Source organism: Quercus lobata, chromosome 5 (genome assembly GCF_001633185.2).
Source record: "Quercus lobata isolate SW786 chromosome 5, ValleyOak3.0 Primary Assembly, whole genome shotgun sequence".
In the NCBI taxonomy this organism is placed as follows: Eukaryota; Viridiplantae; Streptophyta; class Magnoliopsida; order Fagales; family Fagaceae; genus Quercus; species Quercus lobata.
In genome coordinates this window covers 48,766,354-48,784,790 of record NC_044908.1, presented here as the reverse complement: position 1 = coordinate 48,784,790, position 18,437 = coordinate 48,766,354, and the positions used below count along the sequence as shown (strand labels likewise).

The window sequence follows — 18,437 nt, the reverse complement described above, 5'->3', positions numbered from 1 at the left end:
GAATTTGCAGCTGAAATGCATTGTTGGAGATGGTTGGGTTAGGATTTGGGCCAGTGAAAATGACTTTAAGCCTGTTCAAAGAGGTGATATGTGGGGCTTGAACTTCCGTCCACTTTATATGAGAATGGGATAAACCAAGGTAAAAAAACTATTTAGTGACTAAAGTGAATCGAGTTAGACCAAATATAATGGAATGGACAAAAGTGGACAGAGTAGGACTAGATTGGACAGAATAGGACCAAAAGGGACCAAAGTGGAACGAATAAACCAAATGGACCGAATAGGACCAAAGTTGATTGAAGTGGACCAAATAAGACCATAGTAGACCGAATAAGACTGAATGGACAAAATAAGATCAAATTGTACATAATGGACCACATAGGACCAAATCGGACCAAAGTAGACTAAATAGAACCAAACTGGACCAAATAAGAGCGAATAGGATTGAAGCGGACAGAATGGACCGAATTAGATTGAATAAGACAAAAGTGGATAGAATTGACTGAATAGAATCAAATTGGATTGAATAGAACCGAAGTGGACTGAATAGGACCAAATTGGACTAAATTAGATCAATGTTGACTGAAGTAGACCAAATAGAACCATAGTGGACCGAACAAGACCAAATAGAACCAAAGTGGACCGAATAAGACCGAAAAGGACTAAAATAGATTGAATGGAACGAGTTGGACCGAATATGACCAAAGTGGATTGAATAAGAAAAAAGTGGATAGAATTGATCGAATAAAACCATAGTGGACTGAATAGAACCAAAGTGGACCGAGTAGGACTAAAGTGGACTGAATAGGACCAAAATAGACCAAAATAAGATCAAATGGATCGAAGTGGACTAAATTGAACCAAAGTGGCCAAATAGGACCGAAGTGAACAAAATGGACCGAGTTGGATCAAATAGGACTAAAGTGTACCGAATGGACCAAATAAGACAAAAGTGGATAGAATTGACTGAATAGAACCAAAGTGGACCAAATAAGACCGAATTGGACCAAATTGGATTGAATATGACCAATGTGAACCAAATAGGACCAAAGTGGACCGAATAGAATCAATGTGGATCGAAGTGGACCAAATAGGACCAAAGTGGGCATAATGGACCGAATAGGAACAATGTGGATTGAAGTACACAACAAAAATATAAGCAAAATAAGTTTGTAGTTGTAAAAAATTTGGTTTAAAAACCAAATAAGTAAAATAATGATGTTGTGAAGCCTTCAAAATGAGGTAGCAAATATAGATATAAAATGTATATGATATTAAGTTTTATTTATTAATTATCATTTAAAAATGCAATTCATGCATCATAAATAAATATAGGACAATCAATATTTTGGCACCTTGTTGTCAACATGGGTTTCAATGTATTTGGCATCATAAAAAAGGGTGCACACAGTTGTTATTGTAGTGAAATAATTAATACTTCTTAATTTGTACACATTCTAAGGGTACTTGTTAGCAAGACGTAATGAAAATTATCACCAACATAGCCAAATTGACATAATCAAAATGACATAACTTAAACACACATTGAAAGGTATGGTACATAAATTTAATGAGGCACATTGTTAAATATCAACAACCATTTTTAAGGTCACTAACATGGCCTGGAAATTTGGGGGAAAAAATGAAAAAGAAAAATCTATTGTAATAGATATACCAAATCATCTTGTGATGGCTTTTATGTATCATGGTGTCATTTGCAAGGCAGTGCAATTAGTGCTTGACTAAATCTTGATTACACCTTGGATCTAAGACATTTGAAATTACAAGTATCTTTACTATTAAATATAAATTGAATAGTATTGTATTAAGAATAGTCAAAATTTTTATTTTCATTTTTAAAAATGGCAAGCCGAGTTGGGGTTCGGTAGCACCTAATCTATGTCCAAAAACCACTCCTAAAGGTGAAGAAGGTCTTTTTAGTTGCATTGTAAAAGAGGGGTTTGAATCTTAGACGTTTCCATAGGAAATATTATAATCCACTAGTTAAGATACAAGACTTTTAGCGTCGAAATTTTTTTAAGTACTCTTGAAATAGTACGAGTATGGATGTTTGTGTTGAATTCATAATTAGGAATTTTGGAAAATATTTATACATAATAAAGAAACGTCATACTTGAGTAGTTAAATAGACAAAAAAAAAAAAAAAGTACACCTTATTTTTATGTAGAAAATAATGGGAAAAATGTACAAAATCCTCTATGGTGGTCTACCAATGCATGAGTACGATGATGTTAACGGATAAAACTTTTCACATTGCACATGCTGGCTACCAAAATAATTGCTATTAAATTAAATTTCCTCAGTTTTCATATCAATTAATGATTGTTGATGTAAGAGGTACACTTAAGTTATATTGAATATTAACAAATATTAACTTACATGTTAAGGTAGTGGTAGAATACAATTGAACTTGAAATAGTAATTTCTCACGAAAAATTCATAACAAATAGTGTATGGGGTAAAATTTGATAATAAGATAAGTTTTGTTTTATTTCTTCTTCCTCAGAATTGCCGAGGTGCCTTTACACTTAGTAAGATATAAGATCAGACTCTTGTTTACTGTATTCTCTCTCTTTCTTTTTTTTTTTTTTTTTTCAAGATCTGATCCTTGTACATTGGGGATTTTTCCCTTCTTATAATCTTAGTGTTTCAATCCTAGCCCTCCACCTGGATGGCAAGTGATTCTTCTCTTAAATACTTGTCTCATCCCCCATATACCCTCTTTTGAGGTTGTGTTGAGCAGGTAACAGGCTATGCAGGCATTGTTTAGTTATCATTCAGCCATTAAATCTAGCACTTAAGAAGTCTTTAGTACCCACCAAATACCAATTAAGATTAGGTCAAGGAGAAAAGGTCAAAGAGGAGGAAAAGCAAGAACATAACATTAAAATTTCAAACTATACACTGCCATTTCAATTACGATTACTGTTGGTCACTTGGGTTATGTTGCAATTGCAAGTCGAAGAGGTCCCACTTGATTAGAACATTTTAGTAACGATTATCGTTTTATTGATTGATTTTGGCCAAAGTAAAAAAAGTAACATTAAATCTACACAATACCATTGAAGAGGTCCAACTTGATTGGGTTTTAAAATTGTCCGACAAGTACTGGTTAAAGAAAATTGGTTTACCTAATTAAATAAAATAAATGTGACAAAGGGTTGAACAATTACCAAGTTTTTACAAAAACATAGACCGCTTCTCTGATCACTACTCTCTATAAATAGACATTTCCATATTGTTAAGTTTCTCATCCCTCACTCAACCAAGAATAGTATACCAATATACCATATAAGATAGAGATAACCTCCTCAAATATGATGAAAGGTGTTTCTTTCCTTGTGACTGTGGCCATTTTGGCCTTGGCATCCTCCATTGCTTCTGCCTATGACCCTAGTCCTTTGCAAGACTTCTGTGTCGCAACTAACAACATCAAGTCTGGTGGTATGTATAAAACACACTCTCATTATTATTAGCACAAGTAGTAAGTTCTTTCAAATTTATTATAAGTTCTTACATTAATGAAATTATGCCCGAAGGCTCCCCCCCCCCCCCCCCCCCCCCTTACATGACATTGTTGCTGTCCATTGTTATGGAAACTGTCTTATTTGTGACCATAACAAACTTTTCTTTCTGTGTAGTATTTGTGAATGGAAAATTTTGCAAGAACCCTGCAATGGTCTCAAGGAATGATTTTTTCTTCTCTGGACTTAATGTTCCTGGAAACACTAGAAACAAAGTCGGATCAAATGTCACTCTTGTGAACGTCGATAAATTAGCAGGTCTCAACACTCTAGGTATATCTTTGGCTCGTCTTGATTTTGCACCACATGGCCTAAATCCTCCTCACACTCACCCTCGCGGCACTGAGCTTTTGGTAGTCATTAAGGGTACACTCTTAGTTGGATTTGTCACATCAAACCCAAACAAACTCTTCACCAAAGTTCTAAACCAGGGAGATGTCTTTGTATTCCCAATTGGTCTCATTCACTTCCAATTCAACATAGGGAAGACTGCTGCTCTTGCCTTTGCTGGTCTCAGTAGTCAAAATCCTGGGACGATCACCATAGCAAACGCAGTCTTTGGATCTGTTCCTCCCATCAATCCTGATGTTCTCATCAAGGCCTTCCAACTAGACAAGAATGTAGTTGAATATCTTCAAAAAGCATTCACGCCAAACTAGAATTCTGAAAAATCTATGAAATATTGATGGTGAACCACTATAAAGTTTGAATAAAATTCATTTGGTTTTCCTTAATTATTGTAATGCCATTTGAATAATTATTATCAAATAAAATGGTTTCTTATGATGGCTTTTATGTAGGTAGTGCAATTTGTGCATGACTAAATCTAGATTACACCTTGGATCCAAGACGTATGAAACCACAAGTATTTGTACTATTAAATATAAACTGAACAATATTTTATTAAGAGTAGACAAAAATTTTATTTTCATTTTAAAAAATGGCAAGCCAAGTTGAGGGCTCGGTAATACCCATTCTATGTCCAAAAACCATTCCTATAAATGGGTGGAAGAATGTGGTTCTTCTGTGGACTCGTGTGGTCCACTTGGGTCAGTAGGTTGTCGTGTATTGATTATTGACCTTTTGATCCACACATGTCATCCCAAGAAATCTTGGGGCTCAAAAATATAGTTAGAAAAATTAACTTGGATTCGATAGCCTTAGTTATTAGTGAAATTGAATCAAATGAATTATGATACTACCATTTGATAGTACATTTGAGTGAAGTGGAAGCTATATGAACACTAGTAAAATGGATGGCAGGCATGAACTGATCCATCATGTGAATTCAATTGTTCACTATACTTTTGGTCTATTCATCCAACATGAATCACATGATAAGTAGATAGATTCATGTGTTGGGCTTTTGTTCATGTTACTAGGCGTTTTAGTTTTCTAGCTCACAATTTGGCCAAGTAGGTATTGTCTTGTAATATATGAGGTATCTTATGCAAAGCTTGTGGATCCCACAATGGTGTTACACATTGTAAAAGAGGAAGGACACAATATGGGTGCATAATTAAAGATAATTATTGGTAATGTAGGAAAGGGTCATTGTCATTTTAATTATCTCTGCAAGGTGTTCGAATTGAAGGATAATATGAACTGCCCTTTGCTGCAATGTTTCTAGCTTGTAATTACGTCTCTCATTCAGGGGGGGAAAATCATCTATTTGATTAAGGCAGTGGAATTTATGGAAAAAAAGATTAGTGAAAGATCAAATGCCCTCCATATATTAAACTTTTTTACTTAATTTTAAAAACTTTGACTGATATTCTTCGTTAAAACTTGAACCCTTAAAATTGTCTAGTATTGATCAAAATTTAAACAAAGTGTGGACCAGTTATCTACCTTTGGGTCCTTTAATCATGTAACCCTTTTTCTCCTTAAAGTTTGTGAATTGGATGGTCTACAAATTGTCCTCACAAAACTTTATGCTTCTTATAGATAAGACACAAATTGTCCTTACAATTATATATAAGGCTGTCCATGGGTCGGGCCAGGTCAGTTTTGGACCCAACCTGGACTCGACCCACCGGCGTCGGGTGGAGGGGTAGAGGAACCCGAAACCGACCTCCAGAAAAATCGGTCGGTTCGGTTTTGGGTGATGGTTAGCGTTGGTTGGGCCGGGTCGGTTGCCGAAATAAAAAAAGGCATCGAAATTTGAAAAAAAAAAAAAATTCGCCAGAATTTGGATTTTTCTCCGGAAACTGGATTTTTTTTTTTATGAAATCTGCATTTTTTTGGCTAGAAATTGCTCAAATTTGGCTGAATTTGGCTAAATCCCAACAGATCTAGCTGGATCTGGTCGAGATCTCACTAGATTTAGTCGAGATATCGCCGGATCTGGCTTGTTTTTGCAGGATTTGGCTAGATATTTTTGGGTTGCTTGGGTTTTGGAGATGCAAACCCGCCACTCGACCCGTTGGTGTTGGTTTTTGAGAACAGAAACCCGCCGCCGATCGACTAGACCTTCGGTTCGGGCCAGAATCGGGTCGACATCGGGCGGTTTAACCAGGTTGTCGGGCTCCGGTCAGGTCTGGACAGCCCTAATTATATATAGTTTCCACGTGCTAACTATGATCATGGATATATAGTATGACACTATTAGGTTAGGAAGCATAGAAACTTCATTTAGGGTGTCATACCCATGTCATTCCGGCCATTTTATATTATAATTTTTTAGAAATTGCTTGTGTCATTTTATTGTACCTATATGTTCATACCCGTACCCATATATGTGTCTGTGCTTCCTAGCTATTAGGTACTAATTAATGTGACAACAATCTTAAGTGTGTCAATGAGAATTAAAATTTTGTAATTTGGATTGACAGATGAAACTTTTTTATGTGTAGGTGGGGGATTCAAACATAGACCATAGTTGTTGGGAAAGACCGAAGATATGGACACGGCCAGGACAATTTATGCCATTGATGCACCAAATCCAGCTTCTGATGTTGTTGGAGAGACAGCAGCAGCTCTAGCAACTTCATCAATAGAATTCCGATCATTAGACCCCGGATACTCTAACACCTTGTTACGAAATACCATCAAAGCTTTTCAATTTGCAGATAATTATAGAGGAGTTTACAGTGATAATTCAAATATTAGAGATGGTGTCTGCCAATTTTATTGCGATTTTGATGGTTATCAAGTAAGTAATTAAATATGACTCAATTGATTGTGGCTGATTCATTTTACTCAATTATTTTATAGTTGAATAAGGGACTTAGAATTGAATTCGGCTTACACAAAAATGAAACACATTAGTTTATTAGTATCTTAACCTATTGACCTATTGATAAAGAATAATTATCATGTAATGAATGCCAAATATTTCAAATTCTATTTTTATTATTAAAAAATCACTATATTAGTTAGTAATGACTTTACTAAGTGATCCTAATTGTGAAGAGCAAATCTATGCCTAGGGATTTCTTTATCAATTTGATCAGCAATTCTAGTTCTAAATTATAAAAAGGACGAGTGTTGCACACGCTGAAGTTGCAAGCAGCTTTATGCCTTTATCACATTAAGCATGTGTGTGAGGGTTGAGTCCAAACCATGCCAGAACAAGCAAACAAGATAAGGCCTATCCCTTTTTTGGGTTAACTAAAATGGCAATTCATGCATTACAAGAGAGTCTTAATTATTTGCATTTTGCAGCAGATCACCATTGAATGAATTCTGAAAGATTCCTATTTTATGGATGTCGTGTCATGTTGCTTGTTATCCCATGTGAACAGCCATGGCCGGGTTTAGTGGGTTTTCCGACCAATAAGTCTAGAGTAACAAAAAAATTTACAAGTATTGTTATTGGTAGGTAAAAAAAAAAAAAAAAAATGTTAGTAGTAGGTCCAAATTAGAACCTGTAATAACTTTTCAACTCAATTGGTATGAAATTGTTGTATCCGTAAGATTACTCTTTTTCCAACTAATCGGTTTTTATAGTTATATATGATCATACTTCAATCTGATGCAATTTAATTTTGTTCGGGTTGATAGGATGAGTTGCTGTGGGGAGCCGCATGGCTAAGGAAGGCTACACAGGATGGCATACAAAGCATTGGCAAAACCCTTGGTGCCGATTAGAATAACAATGAATTTGGGTGGGACAACATGCATGCTGGCCTTAACGTTTTAGTCTCTAAGGTCAGATTAATCAAATTTCCTAGACATTTCATTTGATGTTCAGCACAAAATCTTTGAACATACTTTAATTCTAACAAAAACAATTCTCACTCTTTATAGGAAGTCATAGAAGGAAATATGTACTCTCTCCAATCATACAAAGCCTCCGCTGATAGCTTCATGTGCACTCTCATACCCGAATCATCATCTTCGCACATAGATTACACTCCTGGTGGACTCCTATACAGGCCTGGAGGTAGCCACATGCAACATGCAACATCAAGTGCTTTCATTTCATTAGTCTATGCCAATTACCTAGCTCGAAAGTCACAAGCTATTAATTGTGGAAACATATATGTTACTCCAACCACACTACGCCAATAGGCTAAGAGGCAAGTTGACGATATTCTAGGTGATAACCCTAAGGGTTTATCATATATGGTTGGATTTAGTCACTACTATCCACAACATATTCACCATCGTGGCTCATCTTTACCATCCATTAAGGACTATCCCCAATTCATTGCTTGCACGGAGGGTTCAATATACTTCAACTCAACAAATCCTAATCCAAATGTCTTGGTTGGGGCTGTTGTGGGAGGACCAGGAGAAGATGATATCTATGAGGATGATCGAGTTGATTTTAAGAAGTCCGAGCCCACGACTTATATTAATGCACCATTAGTCGGAGCATTAGCACATTTGGCTGCTAATCCCAACCCTAGTTAAGAAAAATACAAGTCATTTTTTGTATATAAATTCAGTACTCTCAGCAATTGAGAATAGGGAAAAGATGCCTCTCATCTTGGGCAAAGAAGAGGGAAGAGGCTTGATAATTTGTTTGATTCTTGAGTTGTGTGATTTTCTGGTCACAAAAGCTTGTTGTGACTTTTTATAGAAGGATAATGTGAGAAGCTTAATGGCTTCTCAAGATCAATGACATTGTCTACATTTTGTTTCTTCCTATGCAATTTTCGATGGTAGAAGTGAGATTTCAATTTTTTTTTTTTTTTTTTTTTTTTTTTTTGAGGGGGGAAATTTCAATTTTCTAAAGACATAATTTTTCATTTTTTAAAGACATTATAATATCTAAACCACCTATGCCTATGTCAAGATGGCCTCGAAAACTTAGATTCATTAACCCTTAGTATGCATTTGATTTAGTTATTTCTTGAAGTTTATTTTCTTATAATTATCTTTCTAATTAAATTTTCACTTTATCTATGTACATCTATAGTTTCACTCATTTTCAGCAAATAAATTCTTCTCCAAATTAGTTTAGAGACAAACCATTCAAACTAGTTTATGAGTTCCGTGCATAGTGCCTCCTATATCTTTTGTCTTTTGACAGTAAGTTTATGAGTTATGCGCATAGTGCATGAAGGTAGGGTAACCAAACATTATCAGTTTATCATCACTATGATTATTACTAATTATATTATTATTAATATTTGGTCACGATTCCTAGTGATCTTGCAACAGCGACATGTGGAACCTAAAAGAAAATAATTATGCTGCCCGTGATTTTATTTTCTTTTTTTTCGTTTGTGTTTTCCTTTTAGGTGTTTAGCAATCTGATATTGATAAGTGATAACTACAATTCATTGTTATTATGTTTATATAGGAGGATAATTCTATTCAATTATGTTGATAGGAGGATAATTCTCTTTAATTAATTGTAGCCGCTTGTTCTTTAGATCACGAGGCTTTTGGCCGCTACATGCACATGATTTGATTTATTGAACCTCGTGATTACACGAGCTTTGTCCATGTCTGTTTGTATGAGATTAACCAAAAAATTTCTTCAATTGCCTTCATTAAAATCAAAGGAAAAATTCAGTGCACAATGACAATACTTCTCAATTTCTTATTTTATTTTATTTTTATTGGGACTTGATGCTTTTTTTTTAGAAGAGATTTGATACGTTCCTAAGTATATTAAAATAAACAAACAGAATATAATTGGTTCAAACTAATATGATATAACTAAGTTGTAAGGAGTCTAAATATTTTGTCCCATGATATAATTAGGTTGTAAGTCATGCTTATGCACGTAAATATTTATTAATAGCGATGATGAGGTGATCTTATTTAAGCGAGTAGAGTGATTGTCTTAGCTCTCTTGTTTAATATTATGAATATGCCACTTCGTATTAAAATAAAATAAAATTGGACATTTGCATGACACAAAATTAGATGAACATTTATAATTAATTTGGTTTCAATTTGAATTTCGACTGTGTTTCAACTTAAATATATATATATATATATATATATATATATATATATATATGTTTAAATGGTTCTTGTTTAGTTAAGGTCGGTGGGAGCTTCTTAATCACAGGCCAATACAAGAAATGAGTCCCTTATTTTTAAGCAATTTTATAAAATTTGGGGGACTTGGCCCAATTGCCCAACCCTTATTCAAACAGCCTTCCATAATAAGTGGGGACAAATGATCACTTTTTAAATTTAAAAAAAAAAGGAAATGATGAAATTAATATTTCAATATGTTACATACTTACATTAAAAACAACAACAAAAAACATAGGTGAAAAATTATACGTCATCCATTCAAATTTGGCTGATGATATTTCTTTTTGTTAAACACGCTTTGTAAATTATCTCTTTATCAATGTATTTATTCTATCACCTACCTCAAAGATACAAATATTTAAAGAATAGGTATAATTTGAAAAAAAAAATATATATATATATATATATATATAAAAGAAAAAAAAAAAGTCTAAAAGAACAACAAAATTTCATAATATTTTCACAACGTATTAAATTACGATTGGGTTTTTGAGTTATGGTTAGGTCTTAGTATAATCCTTTTTTTTTTTAATTAATTTTATTTTAACTTATGATGAATTGACACATTATTTTATTGGGAAAATATTGTGAGATTATGTTGAGTTGAAGAATAACTCAAAACTTATTAAGCATATATAAAGCTATATGTTATTTGCTCACATGTAAGTTCATCCACAATTTTCAATTATTGAGATTAAGCCATAAAACCAAGTCTTTTACAATTACAACAGAAGGAAAAAAAAAAAGAGGCTAAGCATGATTTTTATTTTTTTTTTCTTTCTGAGAGAATCTATAAGAATGATAATTTATAGTACAGTAATGGCTACACTAGATTATCAGTTGAGGTCTTTCACAAAAGAAGAAAAAATAAAAAATGATTAATTGAGGAGTGAGGACTCTGATAGCCTGATGGACCAACATTTCCTCTGTTGGTTGGGCTTTGATCATGCTTGTTACCAACCAAAATTTAAGTGCACCTAGGGGCAGATACCAGCTCTGTTTGCCACCTACCTTATTGATTGGTCTCGTGAGCTCTAGTCTGCCACCATGGATCATCTTCATCATCTTCATGCCATGCTCATAATTACTGTTCACTTTTGGGTGGTCTTCACATTCTAAGATCACAGCTCCATCAATGACAGATGGTGTTGTTAATACCAGCTAAAATTGTAGCCTACCTTTGTCACCATTATTTTGTACGATTTTGTCAGTGTGGACTTGTGATCTTTGTAGGTGATGGGTCATTATTGAACATGTATATTTCCCTCTTTCTTTTTAGGAAAATAATACTGTCAAGAAACAAGAATTGTGGGACAGATACAACAACATTAACTACTCTGGGGCTGTGTGGGGCCACCTAGCCCCCAAGAAAAACATATATAGGAGGGATGGCCATGGGTAGGGTATGGATCGGGAATACACATACCTGACCCGAAAAGTTTACTCATGGATACCCGATTATCAATACCCGTTAATATCCATACCCGAATCTTACCCGAACATATTATCCATGAATATCCATACCCTACCTGAAACCCATTTAATTTATTTATTTATTTTTATTCAAAACATTATAACATCAAAACTAACCAATCTTAAAACACATTCATATATCAAAACATAAAGATTGCAAATAAGAGAAGAAAGCATAAGAAGTTTATAACTTTGAATTGACAAATAGCTCCTTCACCATATAAGAAATCTCATCATCTCACATTTTTAAAACATATAAGAATTAAAAAAATTGAGCCTAGAACCACTTTTACAAATAAGGAACAGCTGGGAAAACCGCCAATACCCAGAAGATTGCAAAAGCAATTGAGCCTAGAACCACTTTTACAGAAGAAGCCAAAGCCATTTTTGCTGCTCAGCAAGAGAAAATCTTGTTGTTATACTATTCCAAGGGCTCTATGTTAATGAAATTCCCTAGCTGATGCCATATTATTGCAACATGCAAGAAAAGAAATACCCTGGTTAGAAAAAAGTAAGCGTATAACAAGTGCTAGGAAGATGAGCAAGTAAAGTTGTTGCAGCTATTAATAGATTACAAGGCATAATAAAGTAACAGAACATTCAAAATCAAGAAATATAAGGGATTGGGGAGTTCAACTAATACTAACTAACAATATAGACTCTTTTTTTTTTCCTCCTTTGTTCTTATCTTTCTAGAACTTCTTAAGAGAAGAAGCCAGAATTCAAATAGAAAGCAGAATCTAGCCAAATATGATACTTTGTATCTATTGCAATTCCCATAAATATTGATATTAACAGAAGGAATTATTTGACTATTTTCAAGAAATGTCACTTCCATAACCATCTCAGTAAGATTCTGTTAAGAGAAACAGAGAGAGAATGGAGCAAATAGGTTGAAAAATAAATCAATCCAAAGACAGCAACGAGAAAAGAAATGGAGCAACACAATTAATTAGCATCTTAAGGTGCTTGAAATGGACTGTATCATTTGTAGTCTAACACCATCCGAACAAGATACATATATTAATTCAATGCTCCAATCCGAACCATACCTTAACTAATACTCTGTAATTACACAACAGAACTGATGCTAGCTTAATGTGAAGATATGCTAAAACATCTGTTAACATTACATGCATCCAATTTCACTTGCAAAAAGTACTAGAGTTATGTCTTTCTTTCTTTTTTTGTTGAGAAATTACTAGAGTTACGTCTTTGGTAACTCATTATACTATTTATCTTAAAACATGAACAAACAATAATCTTCCCAGATAACCAAAGCCTCCATTTCCGATAAAGAATACAAGCATTAAGAAGACTAACTAAAGTTTTATCTTGCTCAACTCGCAACTTACTTATTTAAGAATGCATCCCTTTTAAGTGGTTGGTAATTTAGTTGGGCTGTGATTCCATAATGAATCAGGGGACTAGTGGAAATGAGCTTCAACAAAACTCATATCCCAAGTGACAGACTCAGATCGTACTTACTTCAATATATATGGGTCCACGTCATTTCTTTAAAATCTAAACTACAACTGCAAAAGCCAATACATGGACAGTGATTCCAAAACTCAGTTGCTACTAAATTAAACTGCAAAAACAAGCATAAAAGTTGAATATATACCCTAATAGGTTTCTTACAACCTTTCATATTTAACAAACAAAAAGATAGTTTTATAAATGCAAAGCTACACATGAAGAATCTAAAGAATAACAAAATTTTATAAAAAAAAAAAAAATGTTGTCTTTTATATGCATATCAGCCACTCAGGGTCTAAGAACATAAAAGTAGAAAACCAGTATCCCTAAGCTAGATATTTTTTTTTTTTTTTTAATAAAAGGCCTAAACTCAGAATACCCAGGTGAACACCCATATGCTCCATGAAAATCAAATTCAAAAGCACCCAGATGCTAGCCAAAACCCAAAAAGCAACAATAATCAAAGAACCCAGAAACCCAAAGGAAAAGATGGGAAATTTTGAACCCATATGCAGAAATCAAGAGTAAACAGTGAAACAATTTCATATTCACATACACAAACACAAATAATTTCATGAAAATCTTACAATTACGCCTCTCTTTACTTAGCATATCATTCTAACTCATCCGTGGAGGAGGTCGTAAATGCGATCGGCGATTTGGAGGAAGGTAGGGGCGGAAACGACGGCGAGGAGAGGCGGAGACTGGAGAGCTCTGAGAGAGAGAGAGAGAGAGTGACGGTGAGGATTGAGTGACCTTTTTTACACAAATTTTGGCAGAAAGAGTGTGAGACTGAGCGACGGTTAAAGAGGGTTTTTTTTTTTTTTTTTTTTTTTTTTTAGGGGTCAGGTATGGATAATATCCATACCCTACCCGAAAAATTCGGGTAATATCCATAGCCTACCTGATTAAGCTCTACCCATTAAGAACCGGATATTACCCAAAACATTTGAATCGGATAGGGTTGGATATCCATTACCCAATAGGTATGGCCATCCTTTTTCAAAATCCAATCCTTGTGCAATTTGTGCATGACTAAATCTAGATTACACCTTGGATCCAAGACAGATGAAACCACAAATATTTGTACTATTAAATATAAACTGAACAATATTTTATTAAGAGTAGACGAAAATTTTATTTTCATTTTAAAAAATGGCAAGCCAAGTTGAGGGCTTGGTAATACCCATTCTATGTCCAAAAACCATTCCTATAAATGGGTGGAAGAATTAACTTGGATTTGGTAGCCTTAGTTATTGGTGAAATTGAATCAAATGAATTATGATACTACCATTTGATAGTACATTTGAGTGAAGTGGAAGCTATTTGAACACTAGTAAAAGGGATGATAGGCATGAACTGATCCATCATGTGTGTTGGGAAATTTAGACCCTGATTGATAGAATTAACAAGTTTTAAACCCAAGTTGTTAATTAGATTTATTATGAACAAAAATTTTTGCAAGAGAAAAATGACTAGTTTACATATTTAAGGTCAAAATCATCATTTTGTAAGTTCATATATATTTTAAATAAATCTAAAATAGGGTAAAATCCACACCATAACAATTAACAAGTCTTTATGGATGTTAGGGCAAACCCATATCCAAGTCTTTATTCATGTATTTGAATGGTATGTTTTAGCGAAGATCTACATTGAATACACAAGAAAGCATTTCAAAGATTATAAACACCCCATTTTGCAACCAGCATTTAACTTCAACCGAGGGCAAAAGGGTAATTTTATATCTCGAGGGTAAGCCATAATTTTGATAGTTTTATTTCTAATTATATCACGTAAAGTAAATCTTGAAGTCATAATGATCAAAATGACAAATCATGGACCTCAATCAAACTATCGGATTGAAAGATTTTATGAAATAAATTTTAATGACTAATATGCACTTACACAAACTAAGTCCAACCTTATGTGATTATGAAAAATTGATTTAAATTAATCTAATTTGTGTCCAATTTAAATTTAATGACATGTCATAATCCTATTGATTGAGACTATAAACTACCCTAGAATTGCATGTGTCAAATTTAATTCGAATAATCAATATTAATTAAATTCTTAATCTTGGTTAAATTAATCTTTGATTGGATGGATTTAACGTTGATTAGCTAAAATGAGGCCCAATGTAGTATTAGCGAGGTTGAATTTATAAAATCATAGCATTTAATGAAAAATCATGCAAAAGAGGAAAGTTGATGGGCTATCATTGGGTTCAAGTCTCAATTCGCACTTGGACTAGACATTATTGATCTCCTTCTGTTTTCGGTCCTTTCTTGCTCCCGACTCACTTTGACCATGAACTAAACCACCTACCCCTCTAAAATCTTCCCCCTCACTATAAAAAGGGGTGGAATGCTCATCCAATGAACCTAACCCCTCTAGAACTCTAGAGGAGGTAATAAAGAGGATTTTCTTTGATGCTTTGGTCTTTTTGGTCTCCAAACACTAGAAGGTGAAGACCGGTCTTCTTAGTCTTGGGTTTAGAACTTATTACTTGTTACCTCACTCAAAGGATCTAAAGGATTACCTTAGTTCTCTTTTAAGGTTTTAAAGGAAGCAACAAAGAACGGTACCATTGTGGTTTGGCCTTCTAGTCAGGCCACATTGGGACAATTTGTTGCCTCACTCTCTCCACAACCTCTAAAAGGAATCTCCTCCCTCCCTTAGAGTGCTTTGCATGTCTTTATAACATGTCTCTTTCAGTAATATGTTAGAATCTAGGATCTATATGTGTATATATTTTATATGTGCTTTGGATGACGTAACATGAACATTGATCACTATAGTGTAGAAGATTGATTTCATAGTAACTTGGCCTGATCTCAACCCACCTCGTAACTTAGCCTCCAAACTTAGATAAAAAGATTAATAGATCAATGGTTTTCCATATTGTTTAGATATTTGTTTGACCCCAATTAGATTAACCAATCACCCAAGTTTATTAACATCACTATCACATAACATGGAGGTTTATAGTGTTTCTTTACATAATAAGGTGCCTATTAATTTAGGGTGAATAAATAAAATCCAAAAACTTGTTTGTTAGGTTCTAAAGACTTAGAATTTTATGTATTTAGAACTCTAATGTGTATTATTGGCAAACCATGATCAAAACAAGATGTTTAATCGTGTTTAGACTTGCTCAAAGTTGGTTCATTCATGTAAAGTTGGAATAAGCTGATACAGGAACCATTTAAGCTTCTCAGCCTGGTTCGATCTATCAAAGCTTAGGCTCGATCAATCGAAAATCGGGTCAGAGGCGTTTTCTACAGAACTCCAACTTAGCCCTAATTTTGTTTTAAAACGTTTAGAGTTTTCTAATTTGCCCAGGTATAAAAGGCAAACCCTAGCCACGTTTTAGTGTGGCTCATATTGCTGTTTGTGTAAATCTCTTGTGAAATCTGTGTGGAGCTTTCCTTTACACAAGCTTAGAATTATCAAAAAGGAGATTTCTTCAAGAGCTTGATAATCATTCAGTTGCTGCCATACGAACTTAAAGAAACACAAGCGGATGTGCTTGTACTTACTGGAGAATCCAAGAAAGAAGGAGTCCGTGGTTTCGGAGCTTACACGTGGTCATGTCAGTAAGTTTCTATTGGTGGGTAGCAATAGAATGTTAGTGGTCTAAGTCTTATTGAACAACTTCGATTCTTTCATAGTGGATTCAGGTGTACCTTGAGGATAGCTAGGTTAAATCCTTCTCAGGATTTTACCGGTTTGGTTTCCTAGGTGATTATATCATTATCTTATTTATCTTTCCGCTATTTTGCATGATATGATTATTTGATTGTGATAACCTAGATTTGAAATTTAGACTAAGTAACAACTTGACTAATTACCTAGGTTAATCCAATTGTGTTTTTTAAGGGGTTTAAAAACTGTCAAGTGGTATCAGAGCAGGTTGCTCTCTTGTTGTTAATCTTTTGATCACTGAGCTGATCCTTGACCCTTGTTGTCATGGAACACGGACATTCTCTTGTTATTCCTCCTCACTTTGATGGGAATAACTATGCTTATTAGAAAGTAAAGATAAAAGCATTCCTGAAATCAATTGATGAGAGAGTCTGGAACTCCGTCGAATACGGATGGGAGAAGCCCACTACTCCTATTAGTGAGTGGCAAACTTCTCAAAAAGAAGCAGCCGTGTTCAATAGCAAAGTTATGAATGCTATCTTTAACGCTGTTTCTATGGAGGAATTTAAGAGAATCTCTAATGTTGAGGTTGCTCATAGTGCTTGGAATATCCTCTAAACTATGCATGAAGGCACAAAGGTTGTTAAAATCAATAAATTGTAGCAGTTAACTTCTAAATTTGAAAGCATTAGGATGTCTGATGATGAATCTTTTGATGAATTCTATGCTAAACTTAATGATATTGTTAATTCTGCATATAACTTGGGTAAAATCTATGATCAACCTGAAATTGTTAGGAAGATTCTTAGATCTTTGACTGAAGATTTTAGACCCAAGGTGATTGTCATCACTGAGAGTAAGGATGTGGATTCCATCTCTGTTGATGAACTTTTAGGATCTCTTCAATCCTATGAGTTGGACCTACCTAAAACTAGCAAATCCAAATCAATGGCTCTTAAGTCAGTTGATGTTGGTGGATTTGATGATGAGCTCTCTGCTACAGAGATTGCTTACCTTGCCAAGAACTTTAGGAATTTCCTTAGAAACAACAACATAAGGGCAAAAGATAAGAACACTGCTGAACCTAGAAACTTTAGGAAGAATGATCCCACTAAGGTTAACAACACTGATAAACTTAGAGAAAAAGTAGGTCAATCTTCTAATAATTTTATGGGTCCCCAGTGTTTTGGATGTCAAGGGTATGGTCATATGAAATCTGAATGTCCTACCTACTTGAAGTCTAAGGGTAAGGTTATGGCTGTAACCCTTAGTGATGGTGAAGTTTCTGATGATGAGTCTGGTTGTGACGAGGATGGAAACTTCATTGCTTTCACTGTTACTGCTGTAGTCAATGAAAGCATATCTGCTGAAGAGAACTCTTTTGATGGGGAACTCTCTGAGGACGCAGATCTTCAAGAAGCTTACAATAAACTTTGCAAAGTTACTGCAAAGGATGCTATGAATGTTGAATTAGGCTTGAAGAAAATTGCATCTCTTGAGCTTGATAAGAAAAATTTGCTTGTTATACTGTTTGATGCTATTGAACTTTTGAATAATGTTAAGACTGAGAACATACTTTTAATTAATAAAGTTAAGAATTTGGAACATGAGCTTTCTATTGCTAGAGAACAATCTAATAGGTCTGCTAGTTCCAAACTTGATCATATGCTAAGTGTTCAAAAGTTTCCTTCTGACAAAACTGGGTTAGGTTTTATAGAAAGCATCAATGTGTCTGCTCCAAATTCCACTATCTTTGTTCCTTCATCTTCTTCTGAACCCCCTGTGAGTGAGGTTGTGAGTGAGGTTGTCAAACCCTTAGAAGATACACCTCCTAGGAAGATT

General features: G+C 34.3%; 1 protein-coding gene, 1 long non-coding RNA gene and 1 pseudogene across 2 annotated transcripts; 2 read left to right on the top strand and 1 right to left on the bottom strand.

Annotated features, from left to right (window-relative positions):
- The first annotated feature begins 3,296 nt into the window (after positions 1–3,296).
- Positions 3,297–4,230, top strand: LOC115992972 (germin-like protein subfamily 1 member 7). The gene is made up of 2 exons (XM_031117226.1): positions 3,297–3,465; positions 3,663–4,230. Exons 1-2 carry the CDS (start codon positions 3,339–3,341, stop codon positions 4,202–4,204), a joined length of 669 nt encoding a protein of 222 aa, XP_030973086.1. The 5' UTR covers positions 3,297–3,338; the 3' UTR covers positions 4,205–4,230.
- A 255-nt stretch (positions 4,231–4,485) lies between these two features.
- Positions 4,486–8,607, top strand: LOC115990612 (annotated as a pseudogene).
- Positions 8,608–11,626: 3,019 nt separating this feature from the next.
- On the bottom strand, positions 11,627–13,725 carry LOC115992894. The gene is made up of 2 exons (XR_004092714.1): positions 13,532–13,725; positions 11,627–11,922 (listed from the first exon to the last, which is right to left on the bottom strand). It is a non-coding gene; the product is annotated as an uncharacterized LOC115992894 (long non-coding RNA).
- Positions 13,726–18,437: the final 4,712 nt, after the last annotated feature.

Coding starts and splice junctions, on each gene's coding strand:
- LOC115992972 (XM_031117226.1), top strand. CDS start 3,339: ATGATGAAAGGTGTTTCTTTCCTTGTGACTGTGGCCATTTTGGCCTTG. Junction 3,466..3,662: donor TAACAACATCAAGTCTGGTG/GTATGTATAAAA, acceptor CTTTCTGTGTAG/TATTTGTGAATGGAAAATTT.